At 40.2% G+C, this 16,172-nt stretch overlaps 2 protein-coding genes across 2 annotated transcripts; both read right to left on the reverse strand.

Annotated features, from left to right (window-relative positions):
* Window positions 1-198: 198 nt before the first annotated feature.
* Window positions 199-4,365, reverse strand: timp2b (TIMP metallopeptidase inhibitor 2b). Its single transcript, XM_027000310.2, has 5 exons — window positions 4,054-4,365; window positions 2,207-2,307; window positions 1,745-1,853; window positions 1,504-1,628; window positions 199-1,327 (listed from the first exon to the last, which is right to left on the reverse strand). Exons 1-5 carry the CDS (start codon window positions 4,178-4,180, stop codon window positions 1,130-1,132), a joined length of 660 nt encoding a protein of 219 aa, XP_026856111.2. The 5' UTR covers window positions 4,181-4,365; the 3' UTR covers window positions 199-1,129.
* Window positions 4,366-11,369: 7,004 nt separating this feature from the next.
* LOC113571390 (galectin-3-binding protein A) lies at window positions 11,370-14,192 on the reverse strand. Its single transcript, XM_027000291.2, has 5 exons — window positions 13,997-14,192; window positions 13,561-13,770; window positions 13,236-13,367; window positions 12,836-13,103; window positions 11,370-12,605 (listed from the first exon to the last, which is right to left on the reverse strand). Exons 1-5 carry the CDS (start codon window positions 14,073-14,075, stop codon window positions 11,570-11,572), a joined length of 1,725 nt encoding a protein of 574 aa, XP_026856092.2. The 5' UTR covers window positions 14,076-14,192; the 3' UTR covers window positions 11,370-11,569.
* Window positions 14,193-16,172: the final 1,980 nt, after the last annotated feature.

A 16,172-nucleotide genomic window follows, 5' to 3' on the forward strand; every position in this document is an offset into this window, starting at 1 on the left:
TATCAGGTAAAGCACTTTTGCAGTTGTTTGTAGGTGCTTTTAGTAATGTTTCTGGAAAGTAGGCTTTGTGTGACCTTGAATGAATGGTTAGTTTCTTGTAAGAAGCAATAAAGATGATCAGAAGAGTTTAGTAAGAAACAAAGCAAATGTCTACACAGAGCCAACATCACACAGACACCCAGGGCAGGAAGACACAGCTGGACTGCGTTTCTCCTCCTTTATTTATGAATACTGAACCGTTACAACAGTATGAATAATTCAGGAGTATGGAAGACATGCACAGTGGTTCCAGCACTGAAAATCTCATACTGCTTCTTTCCTGCTCATGACACATATAAAAAGGTATTTCATGAAAAAAAAAAGAACCTCAGACACACAACCACACAAAACAGGTTATCATACAAAATGACTATTTTAAATGTAAGACTTCATGATCTTTTCTACATGTAGTAGGTGAATAACCAATTTCATGATTCCAAAGGTCAGGAATACAGGGATCTATAGTGCAAAACACCATAGTCATAAATTTGCTTCAAATCTTTGCGCCAAAGCATTAGGAAAAAAGTAAATCCAAATAAAAATAAATGCACTTTCTCTCCTTTTTTGTGACACTAGTATGGTATACTTAGATATAAATTAAAAATGTCTGTATATATTACAATATACATAAATTATTTCAATACGCTATTAGTCTATCAACAAGACCTGGGATAGTTTTTTTTTTTTTTTTTAATTGCTAATAATTCCTCAATTCCAGCAAAACTGGACTCATTCATTCATTACATCATTCCTTATTTTCAACATAAGTGGCCAATGCTCCCATGTGGAGGTGAAGTCATGTTTTATTTAGCTAAGCCTCAAACTAGGAAAATTAACAGTGGTAAGAAGGCTGTAAACTTCTTTCTTTGTGTTTCATAAAGAGCAAGGGTCACAGCTAGGTGCTATTGGGATTCAAAGTGCTTAAGAAAGTCAGACTTCACCTCTGCTGTATTCTTTCTTGGTCAGACATCACCAGAAGCACACTATGGCGTGCAGAATGCAGGTGAGTAATGGAGCAAAAGCTTTGGGGGTCTGGAACAGTGTTAGGAGGCCTTTTGCAGGGGGGCAGTGAAGTCAGACACATGCAGATTTAGGGGTCTTCGATGTCCATGAAGTCTTTCTTAGGTGGGACAGCCCCGCGGTACCAGGCACAGGAGCTGTCACTCCGCTGGATGCAGGCATAGTTCTGGGCCTGTGGGCCATACACTGTGCTCTCCACGATCCAGTCAGTCCACAGACACTCCATGGGATGGTTAACCTCACAGGGGACGGAGGGGCAACGGACAATCTGGATAAACACATGTTGCAGGCGCGAGAGAGACATCCAAGACATTAGTAATCAAGACTGATCCTGGAGCAGTGACATTCTTCATGTGTGGGTGATCAAGAGTAGGTGAGATATTACTGGTCATGATCTTAGAGCAGCCATTTGGATGTATGCTTATATAATGATCAAACACATACCCGGCACTGGCAGCCCATGTCATAGCGTGACTCCAGTCCCTTCTTCTGAGTGATGGACAGTGATTGCCATGGCTCAATGAAGTCGCACAGTGTCACGTGTGTGGTGCCATCAGACTCCAGCTTACCTATACACGGCAAGTGTACATGGGCAAATCAGTGGATGTAGGCAATCTTGGTACTGGGGGAAAACCCAAAATGCAGTGTGGCTTAGTGCATCACCACCATCATACAGTCACTATACCTGTGATGAGGTATTCCTTTTGACCACTGCTCTCAAGGTTCACCCCGCACACAGCAGAGGAGTCACCAGTGAAGATAACATCAATCTCCTCTTTAGGTCCCTTGTACATCTAATGGTTGAAATGTATTGAGATGTCATGGTACATTAAATGTTACTTCTTGAATGCAAGATAACATAATTTAGTTAATAATACAATAATGCCATTGTAGGTTCTTTATTACTAGGAGTTCTTTAAATAGTGTTTTAATTATTAAGAATCTATCACCATTATGCCTAGTAAGTAATAAACTAAAACCCATTCACTTTGTGTCTATTATTGTCTATTAAATGCATGAAACATCAAACAAATGTATATATCTACATCCTCTATTGATCAGTTACTGACTTTGAGTCAGTTAAATAGATATACACTAAAAAGGTGCATAAAAATATACCACCACCCCAACAACAAAAATAAAATACCTTGATCTGTTTAATATCATACTGGATCCTCTTGATTGGATTGCCATAGTTGTCGTTGCCTGTGACTACCTGTTTCTGACCAATCACTTTGGCTCTGAGAACTACAGAGAGACAAAGGAAGACTTATGAGACGAAGAAAATCTGGATCTGACCCTGAATGAAATGGCCCTGGTGATTCCCATTTCATATATGACCATTTCCTCTTAATCAATTAGCATCTTCAATCCTGCGCTGAAGAAGTGCCTCATAAAGAGATCCCGACCTGATACTCAGGAAGTCCTTTCTGTTTTATTAAAAGAAAAAAAAAAAAAAAAAAAAAAAAAAAAGGCCGCTCTTGCTCCTCAGAGCTGCACTTTAACTATAACATATGTCAGTTCACTACATCCAACTCCATGAAGGGAGAGTGACGTACCCTTACACCCTCAGTGATCTCTCTGTCCTTCTAACACATTCCTCTGGAGGTAGTGGCAGTGTGTTCAACAAGAGAGTGCACATATCCCCTTCCCAAAACATGCTCCCTGAGCACAGAGCGCCTTTTCTCTGGACCACACACGCAAGCATGGGACGCCAGCCATGCCCGCAGGAGCCCCAGTGATTAAACACACACACAATCACATCCACACACCCCAATATACACAAGGCTGCAATGTTTCGTTCATGTGCAGCTTCTCGTTTCAGCTCACACATTCCGGGCCAGGTAGAGGTGAAGGGTACAGAGCAGCTGCTGTTTTCTGCCCAGATGAGTGGGTTTGGATGGCAGTGTAGATAAGAGGGTTTGGGTGGGGTTGTAGGTGGGTTTGGGTAGGGGTGTGAGTGGGAGTTTAGGCGGGTTCAGGCATCTGGCAGACAGGGAAGCCTAAATGAGGGAATTCCACATTGCCTGAGAACTCATTTCACTGTCGTAAGACACAGGCATAGTCTGAACTATGTTAAATACTGCATATCTATGTAAGGGGTAAATCTAGGAGGTATCCCTAGATATGGAAGGTCTATTGCAATTGGTTATGAATATAATTAACTAAAAAGACAGATAAAGAAAGCCCTGCATGCTGTGTAAAATTCTAGGCAGCAGTGTGCTCATCCATGAGAGGGGGCTGAACCAAACTCCTGTGGTTTCAGCAGACAGAAGGCCGGATGAGGGCTAGACATTTCCAGTTTACACTGCAAAACAAGGATATCGGAATAGCTTGTGGAACAATTTGTATTTCAACTTTCATCCCAAGCTGATATATTAAAAAAGGCCACTGTAATAGTGGCCTTTAGTATACATTAATAACAAATACATAATTCATTCATAAACCCTATAGATATATACAAACAGGTCACATGCTTTTGCCTGTGGTTTTGTATATAACCACAGGCAAAATATATGCATTAAGAAGTTATTCAAACTAAATGTAAAACTAGTATTGTATTAGTAACAAAAACTAGTTTAGAAATGAAAAGTTTACTTTGTGTGTCATAATAGGGAACATATGAGTCTGTTCATGTTCCTCTTTTATCTATTAGTGAAATTCAGTACGTGATTGGAGATTAGCTGCTTACATCATTGTAACCACAGAAAAGCATGATAATGAGGCAACCCTTCCATATCTCAGGTCACATAGGGACATATGGCAGATAACCCAGTCATAGCAACTAAAGCAGCCAGAGTGGGGTCTGTGTGTGTGTATATATACATACATACATACATACATACATACACGCACACGCACTTGAACAGCAGTTTTCATTTGATCGACCCTGCACCGAAAGCCCTACAAGCTAAAACACCCATGTTATTTTTTAAGATAGTTCGAGCATCTAAACCAAGACACAGCCTTTCAAATGTAATAGCAAAATCTTACCAACATCCGCGTTGCAATAGGCTTGTTGGGGATGTGCAGGCGAACAGCTGCAAGCTTCTGCGACCTCTCCCATCCGCCAGACAAGCAACACCAACACTGAAGCCGAAAAACTACCCAGCTTGGTCATTTTGCAAAAATAAGTATACAGAAGGTCCAAAATAAAGGAATCTAAATACGGCGACTGAATTAACGGATAATGTGGGTGTTTTCCTACAGCGCAGCTGGAACGGAGCAAACTTTCTTCAAGCCAGAGGTTTTAAAACAGCGAAAAGTACAGCGATGGAGCAGTTCTTGTTCCAACTCTCACTTTCTAGAACAGGAACAGCCGCGTTTTATTGGCAACCAAGCTCCTCCTTTTAATGCAATATGTGAGCACCCATGACCTCCCGCCATGTCATGTAAGTGGGCTTTCATATTTTTACACACATTTCACACTAAATTCAGGCTAAATGCAGTGGGATAATGCCACGTCTAAGCATTTGCGGGAATTCCTTGCGGAAGCCCGATGAGCAAATTTATTTAATATAGGCCTTGTCAGAGTAATGACGTAACGTTTTGCGGGTATAGCGCATGCGTGGGGGTTACTACAACAGCACGGAAACGATATATTTAAAGTGACATACAGTGAGACTGCGGGAAGTGGCGGTAATTTACACACCCTGTAAGCTTCGAGCATATACTTAAGTATATATAATTATAAATTATATAATTTATAGAGATCATTTATTTGCCATAAAGCTGTCAATACATGTACCCGTGGAGTAGTATCTAGTAAACGTTTTTTTTTCTATTTTACTCTGAATATATAGAGCGTAACTGGTTTGCATAAACAATCAGGATAAGTATAGCCAGCTGGTGTCCTATCGCCGAAACTTGGCAATAAGTTTAAGCCTAGACATAAACAAGCCATTTAAAACTGATGCAGGGCAGGCAGCCACAATAATTTCTTACTGAAGCATTACTTGGCCCAAATGTACGGTAACTGAATGACAGAGCTTGTGCGTAGGCAGAGGATCTGATCTCCACCCACAATTAATTTATAAACAATGAATAAACAGACATTTACAAAAGGAAAATATCATGAGTTAATACATTGACGCTTTAATAGCTTATGGGAAAAGAGGATTCCGGGTCGCAAAACTTATCCAAACAGTTTCCTGTTTGAGTATATTAGCCATATGTTGTTCCTCTTTCTCTGGCATGATCTAGACTCTGCGTACCCCGCCACAACTGACTTCCTGGGTCTCGTGAATGGATTTTAATTAAACTGGAATGGAAAAATTTGAAGAACACACCCACAAAATAAGCAAATAAATAAACTAAAACTAAAAAGCACTTAAATAGATTTACTGCCAATACAAAGTCATGTCCATATACATAACATTTTTTTGGAATTACTATTGGTAGGCAGTGGGGGAGTTACTTGCATTTAAGATTGCACTATAATTACTGACTTTTTAACTGCTAGTGACAATAGACCCTGGTGACAAGCTTTTCTGTTTAATGTCTGGTTTTCCTTGCTTTCCAAAAGTTACAATGGGTTTTACCTGTAATGGTCCACCCATATTTAAACTATCTTTGGAACCATCAAGTTATTAGTTGAAGTTTCCTGCAGAAAATAAATGTCTTCTAAAGAAATTACTGAAGCACTGGCTGGATAAGAAATTGCCTGAGGTCAGAGGACTGTCTGGTGTATGAGTAAGCCACTTAATTCCTACAAGTCACTCGTGGAGTGGTTACTACTTAGACAATGATGCACAGTAAGAGATACAGTAAAAGCAATACACACTGGATTGTTGCGTGCTGGAAGTGACAAACGTTCAAATCACATGTGATATGAAGAAATGTGAGATCCCTGTAGAAAACAAAACAGAAGACTGAGTAATTATCTACACAAGGGAGAGCACAGTGTTGCACAAGCAGTGAAACGTCTCGCTGAGGACTGGCCTCATAATGGATTTCACTGCTTTGGGATCACATTAAGCATGCTGAGGCAAGAAGAGATGATTGAGAAGGTCGATCTCTGTCTTAACATCAAAGCAGATGACCTGAATGAGGGAGATTTAATGTTCATTCCGGTATGCTCTGAATTCGTTGTTCCCTCCTCTGACCTAAAGTATCATCAGCGACATTCCTTAGGTTTCAGTCATGGTCTGTAACAGGCTAATCCACCTATCTGAGGCCTGCTCCCTGCCTAAGATAAAGAGCTCCCAGATGTGGCACATGCCAGCGAACATGGAGAAGTGATTCTGTGCAAGACCAGACTTGATGCTTTGACCCTAAGACTTACGTCTGTAATTGTGAAACGCATGTAGTCATACACACCTTCACGCATGTGTAACTTCCCCAACAGTGGTAATGTCACCACACAGTCCAGGGCAATTCGTGTGTCTTACTAATTGCTATTTGATACATTGATTCAGCCTGAACCCCTACAATACTGACACCTTAAAATAAGTCTACACATTGTCTTTCACTATGTGTTCTGAAAACTGTCAGAACAAGACAGGTTTTCTTCTTATCCTATTCCAAGCATGTTATTCCTGGATTCTGTATTATGGCATTAAAAGACCACAGGAAGCGGACCTTTTCATTTACGACTTCTTTAAGCACTCCAACATATCCCCACTGGTAGTAAGATGGTAATTTCACCTGTTGGATAAGAAGCACAAAATACACACAATTTCACAGTTAAAAATTCAGTATTTTAGCTGCACTGGCATATATCAAAACAACAAAACAAATCAAATTAAATCAAGTCAAATTTATTTATATAGTGCTTTTTACAACAGATGTTGTCACAAAGCAACTTTACAAATGTCCAAGTCCAAGCCCCCAGTGAGCAAGCCAAAGGTGACAGGGGCAAGGAAAAACTCCCTAGAGCATGAACATCAGCACTCCACCACTCTTAGTCAACAAACTTGAGTGACAAAAGAGAGGTGAGGTGACAGCATCATAACATCCAAGTTTACCAGAACTCTCAATGCCCATGGACCCCCCGAGCTACACCTTTACCCAAGATGGGAAGTAGTTAATAAAATGCCTGACTGTAAAGGTGTTCAGCCTAGCCTTAAATATTGAGACTGTGTCTGAGTCTCAAACATTTACAGGAAGGTTATTCCATAGAGTGGGAGCTTTACAGGAAAAGGCTCTGCTCCCTGTGGTAGATTTTCTTTTTCTTGGTACTTGTAAAGAGCTGCACCTTTTGATCTAAGCAGACATGGTGGGTAGTAATGCACTAGGAGTTCTCTAAGGTATGTGTCAGATGTGACCACAGATCACGGATATGAAAGGTTACAATACATTTAAAACATACTTTAATAAATGGTTTGAACTCTTCTGAAGAGAAATGTTAAAGCCTCATGGTCAACATAATATGCCTTTTGTTTTCTATTTGAAGTTTGCTGTATTGACTTGAATGTAGTTCTATACCATCCCAGTAGAGGGCCGACAAACCTCAGATGACAGTTCAGCTGTTTCCTATTTCAGGCAGCAAGCAGTGAAATTTCTGATGTGGAATTTCTTATTTCTAATTGCATGGATTGTTGCAATATCAAAAAATGTAGAACTATGATATATATGTATAACTTTGAACTGTATACTTCTGGAACCTCTCTAGGTCATTCATCCAGATGACATCAAACCGCCCAAGGGGACACTGGTTGAACAGTGATACGTACGTAGGTCATTTTGCTACTTTATTTGACTTTTTACTTTTTGGTTACTTTTTCAAGCTGTACTTCAGTGAACACATGTTCCCCCTCATGTAACAAATTACAGTAAGCAAATAACTACACTACTAAAATGTACTACACTTCACTACACACCTACAATATATTACAATACTACACCACAACACCACATTACACTACTACAATATACTACAGTACTACACTGCAACAATGCTTTACAGTTATTCAGTACTGCACTACTGCTCACAACTATATAATGGGCCAGTGTTTGTCTATATGTATCTTATATAGACAAATCTACTACAACAACTCAGTTTATATCATGGACATTATGTTAAGAGTTTTCTGTAATGTAATACTACATCTGTGAGTGATTTCATATGAATTCCTGTAGGCCTTCTCTGAATACCTAAGTGTCGGGGCTTCATGTTATGGGTAATCAAAAAGAGAAGTGAAGCCAAGGGAGTCGTGTTGTGGTAATCCTAAAGAATAGTGAAAACCAAACCTCCTTCCCATGCCACTCTTCACTCAGCGTTTCATGCGTGCCTGGACTGACCCTTTTGGCATGTGTTTTGCTGACACGTGAAAAACTGACTTCAGAACTGGATAGAAACCCACAGTAATGACAGAGGTCAGACAAGAGATCAGCGTTTTTGTGAAAAGAGGAACAAGAAACTTTCTATGAAGAACTTCAGAACTAAAAGGCTTCAGATTAAAAGTGAAATATTAAATAATGTAACATTTTGTCTTTCTTTGATGTTTATGCAAAAACGTACAACTATAGCATAAAATCCTATGTATCAATTGATAACCTATGCGTACACCTGTAGAGTAGTTGTGGCTAATAAAATGGTCACTCAGGATATGTATTAGCCAATCCTATGAAAGAGTGTTTGTTTCCTTGAACCCAGACTTGGTGTGGAACTAAAACTGTGCAATAGGACACGTCAGACAAGAAGTCGGTGCAACAGGACGTCAAGCAGACAGAGTCTACAGAAGATAGGCAGCCTGAAAAGTTTGAATATGAAGCTGAAGAATAAGATAAATTAAGATAACTCTGTCCATAGATTTTTTGGCTAGACAGAATAACCATCTTGGAATCAGATTAAGTTTCTGTTGGTTGTAAGTGAGAAGAGACTTGTAGTACATATTGCCTCTCTCTGTCTGCTCTCACAGTGCCTGGTGTGTTTGGTGTGTAGTGGGTAGAACAGCAATATACTCCTGAAATTCACAAGAACAGCAATTTTAAGCTGATATTGAGTTACAGTTGCATTCAGTAATGAGGAAAAAAATGCAGCCAAGCTATAATGTAAATTTCAGGAGTCATTAACCTTGGCCAATTTGAAAAAGGCCTTGAGTTGCTTAGAAGGTTTCTTTGTTATCTCGTGGATTGTTACATGCCTTGCTCTTGACGTGATCTTTGTTGGTTGACTACTCCTGGGAAGGGTAATAATGGTCTTGAATTTCCCCTATTTGTACACAATCTATCTGACTATATGATACAATCTATCTCCCCCCCGAACGTCTCCTCTTTTGTGTGTATGTGTGTGTGTGTGTGTGTGTGTTCGTCAATATGGCCATGCCCTCCCTGTGTCTCACACCTGCTCCTCATTGTGCGTTGTCATACATGTATAAAATTTGTGTTGTCTGTGTTTAACCCCATTAGTCTGTGTATGTTATATGTGCAATAAAATGTATTCTTATGTTCAACACGACTCGTCCCCGCATCCTTCAATAACTCCTCAGGTGACAGCAACACAATAAGAACTACATTGAATGCTTGGTGGAATTCAAACAAAATTCTTAATTTCAGCTATTCTCCGTCTGATCAGACTGTCCCATGATTTTATTAAATGACAGACCCTTTATAGTTTCCACATGGAGGCAGAGCGGTATAACCAGCCTGGCTCTGGCAGCTTGTTCATGACCAGATAACTTAAACCTCAGAAAATGTTATTACAAATATATAAACTCATCGCAATGAATAAACACACTATCTCACTCCCAGTTGAATAACAGACCTCAGATGTGAAAGAAACATGTTATCTTAACTGGCAAGTGATACGCAACAACATCTCTATGACCAGCAATTCAAACCTCCAGCTATTACAGTACAAAACACTGCACAGAACTCTAAACCACACCACATGTGGTTTAGTCACAGAACCTACATCACATCCTGTAAACAATACAGTATGGGGTTTAGCCACAGTGATACATGCCCACATTGCCCAGCTTTAACAGACAATTATCATCATGCTTTCTGGACAGGTCACCCTACCCAGCAGTTTTGGTCAGAGTTCATGCGCAAGCTGTTAGAGAATTTGGGTCTTGTCATCCTTTTCTGTCCTATTATTGCTCTAGTTCATGATCTCTCGTCATTCTCAGCACCCAGTCCCCTATAATCCTTTATATTAATATCACTCACAATTGCAAAAAAAAAAAAGTTATACTGTTGAATTGGAAGGACGGAACCCAGAATTCAATAAACCATTAGTTTAACCTCCTTACAGATAATTCTAAATGAGAAACTCACAGTGAACCTCAAAAAGAGGACAAAATAATTTGAGGAAACCTGGTCTCACTTTTTACAATACATTGAAAGCTGACTCCTCTTTCCACCCTTTTTAATGGATGGTTTCACATTTACATTGAATTTAAGCAACACTTCTAATCTTAGCATGCAAAAATGACAGGGGGATGTGGGAATGTTATTACTTGTTGTCCAGTGTATTTGCATGTCTGTCCTGTCTTATCCAATTTGTCTATTGTCTGTATGTTTTTTCAGTTCTCTTTTTCTTTCCTTTCACAAGCTGGGTGAGATGGGAGAGACAGAGGTGTAGGAGGGTGCAATAGAAGAAGGGGGTGGAGGGGAGGAGAGTTGGGTGGTTGTGGTTCCTCATTACCTTTATGTCTGTATACAAACAATGAACTGTGTGACATTAGTAATGAAAAGGCAAAAATAAAATATGAAGTCAATGTCTCCATACATGTGGGGTGGGGGAGGCTGGACATTAATTTAAATAAATAAATAAGAAAAACAGGATGCCCACTCACACCTGATTGTCATCCCATTGATTGACAACACCTGACTGAAATTTAATCTTTTTTTCTAATCCTAAATGTTCACATTTTGCTACTCACAGATATGTAATATTCGGTCATTGCATTTTCCTCAATAAATAAATGATAGTCTAATATTTTTGTCTCATTTGTTTGTTTGGTTATCTTTATCTACTTTTAATGTAGAAACTTCTAATGGGTTCACAAATTTTCAAGCACCACTGTATGTTGTTTTCCAGTTAAAAGATAAATGCAGTCAATGAACACAATGAAAAGCAATGAACACAAGATTATATTGTGTAACAAGAACAGTGACATATGCCTGATTGCCTATCAGAAAAACAGTACATGTGAATTTGTATTTAATGAATGAAATGCTGAACTTTATTGCAGTATAACTCCACTGCATGCTGCTGTGAATGTGCTAATACAAAACACATCTTTAAAAAAATCAGGTTTAAACCTAATTACTCTAAAGCTGCTTTGCTTTGAATAATGCTGTCATTGTTTGCAGCTCATCATAAATACGCCTGGAAATAAAGAACACAGCAACCACTGCACTTGCAAAGAAATTTGTAACATGTTTATTATTGTTCAAGTCAAAGTTTTAGTTTGTTAGTAATGTGATTATGACATGTATAAAAATAATCAAAGGGAATTAAAGTGTCATCTAAATGACTATCAACATATCAAGTGTTCTAGGATTTATTTTGTAGGAATTAAGATGGCAGCTATTTCAAGAGAAGTGCAAAAGGACGTGGTCACTTGTACTCTGGGCGCACCACAAAGGTAAAGGTGTAGTCATCCGGGCAGGGACTGGGCAGGAACATGGTGCTGTTGGTTGGAATTATCGCCTTGTCATCTTTGAAATCTTGGACGTGAAACACAATATTTTCAGCCTTGCACGTGAGAATGAGCCGGTTGCTAAAGCGAACGGTGTTCAGATAGGGTGGATAGTATGGATTGTTAACGGTACGTAGCCAAGCCATAGGGAGAGAGTTGCAGCGGAAACCCTGATTGGAGCACTCCTCAGAGCGCAGAAAAATCTGCGCTTGCCAATTTATTGTTTTCTCCTTGAAGATCACACTGTTGTGAACAGGAGTCGTGAACATTTGGCTTCTGTCATTACTATAGTAATTGTATTTGTAGTTGTAATTGGACGAGGAAGTGTAATTGATGACTGTGCTCCAAGGAGCTGCAGTATAGATCCGAGGCAGATATGCTTCGCTCTGGTTAAAATGCTGCTTGGTTGTTGAGAAAGCCAGAGTGTTGAACTGAAAGCCTTTTAGTATAGCTCCTTGATAAAATGCCTCATTGCTCTGGTACAGATCTGATTTGAATTGAATGTCATAAAGTTTTTCCACCGATATCATAGGAAAGCGGATTTGATTTAGAAAGGTGAAGTGTTGTTCCGGACTAACCGCGTCTCCTTTCTCTTTAATCCAGTCCTCCAGTGTGACAAGCAAATATGCCTCATCCATCACTACCAGGTCTGAGCGAGACAGCAGAGCCTCCAGCATGTGTGTAGAGATGCTTTTCCATGCCGGGGAGATGGTGAGGAGCTCAAAATTCCAGGACAGGTACTGCAAGACGCTGTCCTGCAGCTGTAGGTCCTCTGTGCGGACACCATACTCATACAGGGACACCTGGGTATGGAAGGTGCTGTCCTGAGGAAGCAGCAGGGTGAAGACCCTGCCTACCTCCTCTAGAACCTCCTGAAACTCAAAGATATAGGCCAGCTGGTGAATGCACTGGGCTGACAAGACAGTGATGTCGATCTTGCGTGTGTACAGATACCTGGAGGAAAAGTGCATGGTATGTGGTCAAAATAAATACAAATTCCAGTTAGAGGTATTGAGATGCCTTATATAGTTTCAGGTTTCCCCTGCCCCACACTTGATCCAGGTCATGCAGGGCTTGATGGGAAGCCCATAAATTGGCCCAGGTGTGCTGGAGCACAGAAAGTGTGCATAAAGTGTGCAGTCCTCCAGATAGGAGTAGCACTCCCAAACTAGTGCAACCATTACCTTAAGAAACTAGAGACCTGGGGATGACAGGTGTGGCTGATCTCAACAGAGAGGTTTTTCGATGTTTCAGTGATGTTGAGCTGAGGGTAAAGAGAGAGGATCAGCTTGTGGACGCAGATTGCTTGCTGCCCGACCTGCTTTTCATTGGGGTCGTGGACGGTGACGTTGAAATCGCAGCTCTCGTGGCTCTCAAAAAGAGTTCCCAGCCCTTCAGACAGTCCCAGGCTGTGGTCCAATGAAAACGTTCGGTCGCTGTCAACACTTTTGCCTGCATAGGATTGAACTGATTTAGAGCAGATAATGCGGCCAGCTTATTCACATGCAGGAAATTAAATGCAAACAGTGCACTCTCGAAGAGGGAAAAAACAAATGCACATTTAAGACTAGGAACAGGGCTTACCACTCTCACACACTACCCCTGCGTCCTCTTTATGGGAACAGTCAGTTACACCCCATCCCTTAAAATGGCAGCCGGACAAAGAGCTCTCAGATCCTTTACAGCTGACATCATCAAGCCAAATAGGACCGGAGCCTAAAACATTTCAACACACCCTGGGTTATGTTCATGGTTTCAAACAGGTTTAAACATGATGTAATGCTCTTCTGTGTGTGTGTGTGTGTGTGTGTGTGTGTGTGTGTGTGTGTGTGTGTGTGTGTGTGTGTGTGTGTGTGTGTGTGTGTGTGTGTGTGTGTGTGTGTGTGTGTGTGTGTGTGTGTGTACTTGCCTTCCCCGTTGATCCCTCCTATAGTAGCAGACGCAGCACCAGGGAATCCCAGCTGCCGACACACCACCTGAGCATGAACCTGGGCCCAGCCATCATCGCAAACCGTTCCCCACTGCCCATCATGGTACACCTCCACACGGCCTGCAGAGGGCTGGCCACTCCCAACCAGTCTTAGTGTGCCCTCCTGGGGTGGCCCCTTAGACTGCAGATCTGGAAATTGATTAAAAAACAATAAGTCAATAGCATATGGAAAATAATATTTCAAAATAAGATGGAAAATAATGTTTAATATGGAAATAATAATGATGTGTAAAATAATGTTCTCTGTGATACATATTCAAACATAAAAAAGTGTTTGTTAAATATGTGTATTTGCCAACTAAAGAAAATAAAATTACATACACTGCCCAAGTGAAAGAAGACTAGAAATACTGACCAAATGAACTCCAGCAGTATGTGAAGCCATGAAAGAGAAATAGAGGCCAAACGATTGAAGTGATTCTAGACACCAACATTTCCTGGAGAGCTGAGGGACTAGATCGCAATAAATTTCAGCAATAAGATAAGCATGTACATATATATCTGTATTAAAAGAACATGATCTTTCATGCAGAGCAACATGAAGTGCTGTGAAACCTCTTTTATATGAGTCCAGCAGTATCCAATCAGAGCACCAAGCCGTTCTAAGTTTCATTTCATGTGAAACCTAAATAAGGAAGTGAGCCATGTGATAACATTATATTCTACTACTGAAACACAGGCATCAAGCCATGGTAAATCTCAGCATATCCAAACAAAGGCCATTGATTCTCACTTCATAAAACAGTTCGACAGCAGAGTTTCCAGATGTTACATAAATATTATTATATATACTGAGGAACCAAATGTAGCCTACTCTATATACACTACTGAAAACTAAACCAAATATAGGGGTAAAGATTGTCCTTTTCGGTGATCTAAGTGAGTCAGTCATAGTCCAACAATGTCTTGGCACACGAGAAGAGGATCAGTATTTGCAAAGCACAATTGACAAAGGTGGCAGTACCATAGATTCTTTACAAGTAAAAGCCCAGTATCAGGGAACATGCCAGCACCTGGACTACCATGGCTAAATCTAAAATCTCCCATTCCAGTGCAACAGTGGGCTTTTTCCTAGTCCTCTGAGTCTGTCCTGACATGATTAAGGCCTTATAAATTTCCCCTTTGTATTAATTTACCTGTGTGCACTGTTGCTCAGTGTGCATTTTGCCATTTAGTTTTGGGGCGTGAAATGATATTGCACCTACCTAAAACCAGGCTTTATAGTGTGGCATCTGTCCAGTGTGATGGATTTGTCTGGTCCAACATGAATAAGGTCTTCAGTATGCCTCTGAAATTTTCCCCCTTTGCCCATTTACCCACGTGCACCATTCCTCAATGTGCCATGATGCCAATTAGTTTTTAGGTATATCAAGTTTTTCTTACAGGAAGGAGTCTCTTATATTTTCTTAACCTCTTACTTGTCGGGTCTAGTATCATTAAAGTCCACAAAATGATCTGCAATTTCATCTTATTTCGCTACTTTGCTTTAATTGCTTAATGTGCAATGTTGTCACTTAGTTTGGCAGTGTAAAATGATCCCAGGCCAGCCTAAAGGCAGAGTTTTCTTGCAGGATGTGACATCTTCTCTTTGCTTTATCTTCTATTTGCCTGCAATAGGGTCATTAAAGTTCTCAGTATTGATCCAGAATTTCACCTGTTTATTCAACTGCCATTGTGCCATATTGCTCCATGTTGCCATTTAGTTTTGAGGGGTGAAATGATCATGAACCAGTCCAACACCAGGTTTTTCTTACATGGAGTGACCAGTTCTGTATGATGGATTTCTTATTTGTCTGTCCAAAGATGACTAAGGCAATTACTATGCCTTTGAAATTTTCCCTTTGCATTCATTTAACCATGCGCCATGTTATCGGTTGTGAGGTATGAAAATCAGACTAAAATCAAAGTCTCCTCACATGAATATACTTGTTCCCCATTGAAATATTAACTTTTCTCTGTCCCGTGGTTATTAAAACTCAAAGCGGATCTGATTTTTCTTCTTCTTTACTTGTGTACTAAGTGGCACTACTGAATGTGCCATTTCCTGTTAGTTGGGCTAATTATTCATATACTTATTCTTCTTACTCTTATTCTTATTTTAATCTCAATATAGGATGAAAATCAATTTGACTAATTTATGATCACACCTTCATTATTAGTTGATCTGTGTGTGCAGCATATCTATGTGAACATTCCCTTTACGAATACCACGTTCAGCCACCAAATAAGAATAAGTATGTGAATAATTAGCCAAACGAGCTGGAAACTTTGAATATTGGAACCATACACCAGAAGACTTAGATAAAACTGTGAAAAGACTTGCTCTCACTCCTTATACCATGCTTCCTAGAATGGTGTGCTCCAGCTCTCACTCTTTAGACAATGCCTCCTGGACTGGTGCACTCCTGTTCTTGGTCTTCAGACGGCGTGCTCCACCTCTCAGACCTCAGCCTGCCCAGCACGTGTTCTTCCAAAGAAGGGGCCTCACCAAAACTGTGCTATGCGATTTTCTTAAATTCTCAGTTTATATT

Source organism: Electrophorus electricus, chromosome 1 (genome assembly GCF_013358815.1).
Source record: "Electrophorus electricus isolate fEleEle1 chromosome 1, fEleEle1.pri, whole genome shotgun sequence".
Taxonomy (NCBI): domain Eukaryota; kingdom Metazoa; phylum Chordata; class Actinopteri; order Gymnotiformes; family Gymnotidae; genus Electrophorus; species Electrophorus electricus.

What these genes read in the sequence shown, in the direction of transcription:
- timp2b (XM_027000310.2), bottom strand. Translation starts at nt 4,180, where the DNA reads ATGACCAAGCTGGGTAGTTTTTCGGCTTCAGTGTTGGTGTTGCTTGTC. An exon ending in CTATTGCAACGCGGATGTTG is followed by an intron (nt 2,308 to 4,053) that starts GTAAGATTTTGC and finishes GTCTCTCTGTAG; the next exon opens with TTCTCAGAGCCAAAGTGATT. An exon ending in ACATGGGCTGCCAGTGCCGG is followed by an intron (nt 1,328 to 1,503) that starts GTATGTGTTTGA and finishes GTGTTTATCCAG; the next exon opens with ATTGTCCGTTGCCCCTCCGT.
- LOC113571390 (XM_027000291.2), bottom strand. Translation starts at nt 14,075, where the DNA reads ATGTTGGTGTCTAGAATCACTTCAATCGTTTGGCCTCTATTTCTCTTT. An exon ending in ATACTGCTGGAGTTCATTTG is followed by an intron (nt 13,771 to 13,996) that starts GTCAGTATTTCT and finishes ATCAATTTCCAG; the next exon opens with ATCTGCAGTCTAAGGGGCCA. An exon ending in AGGAGGGATCAACGGGGAAG is followed by an intron (nt 13,368 to 13,560) that starts GCAAGTACACAC and finishes GAAATGTTTTAG; the next exon opens with GCTCCGGTCCTATTTGGCTT.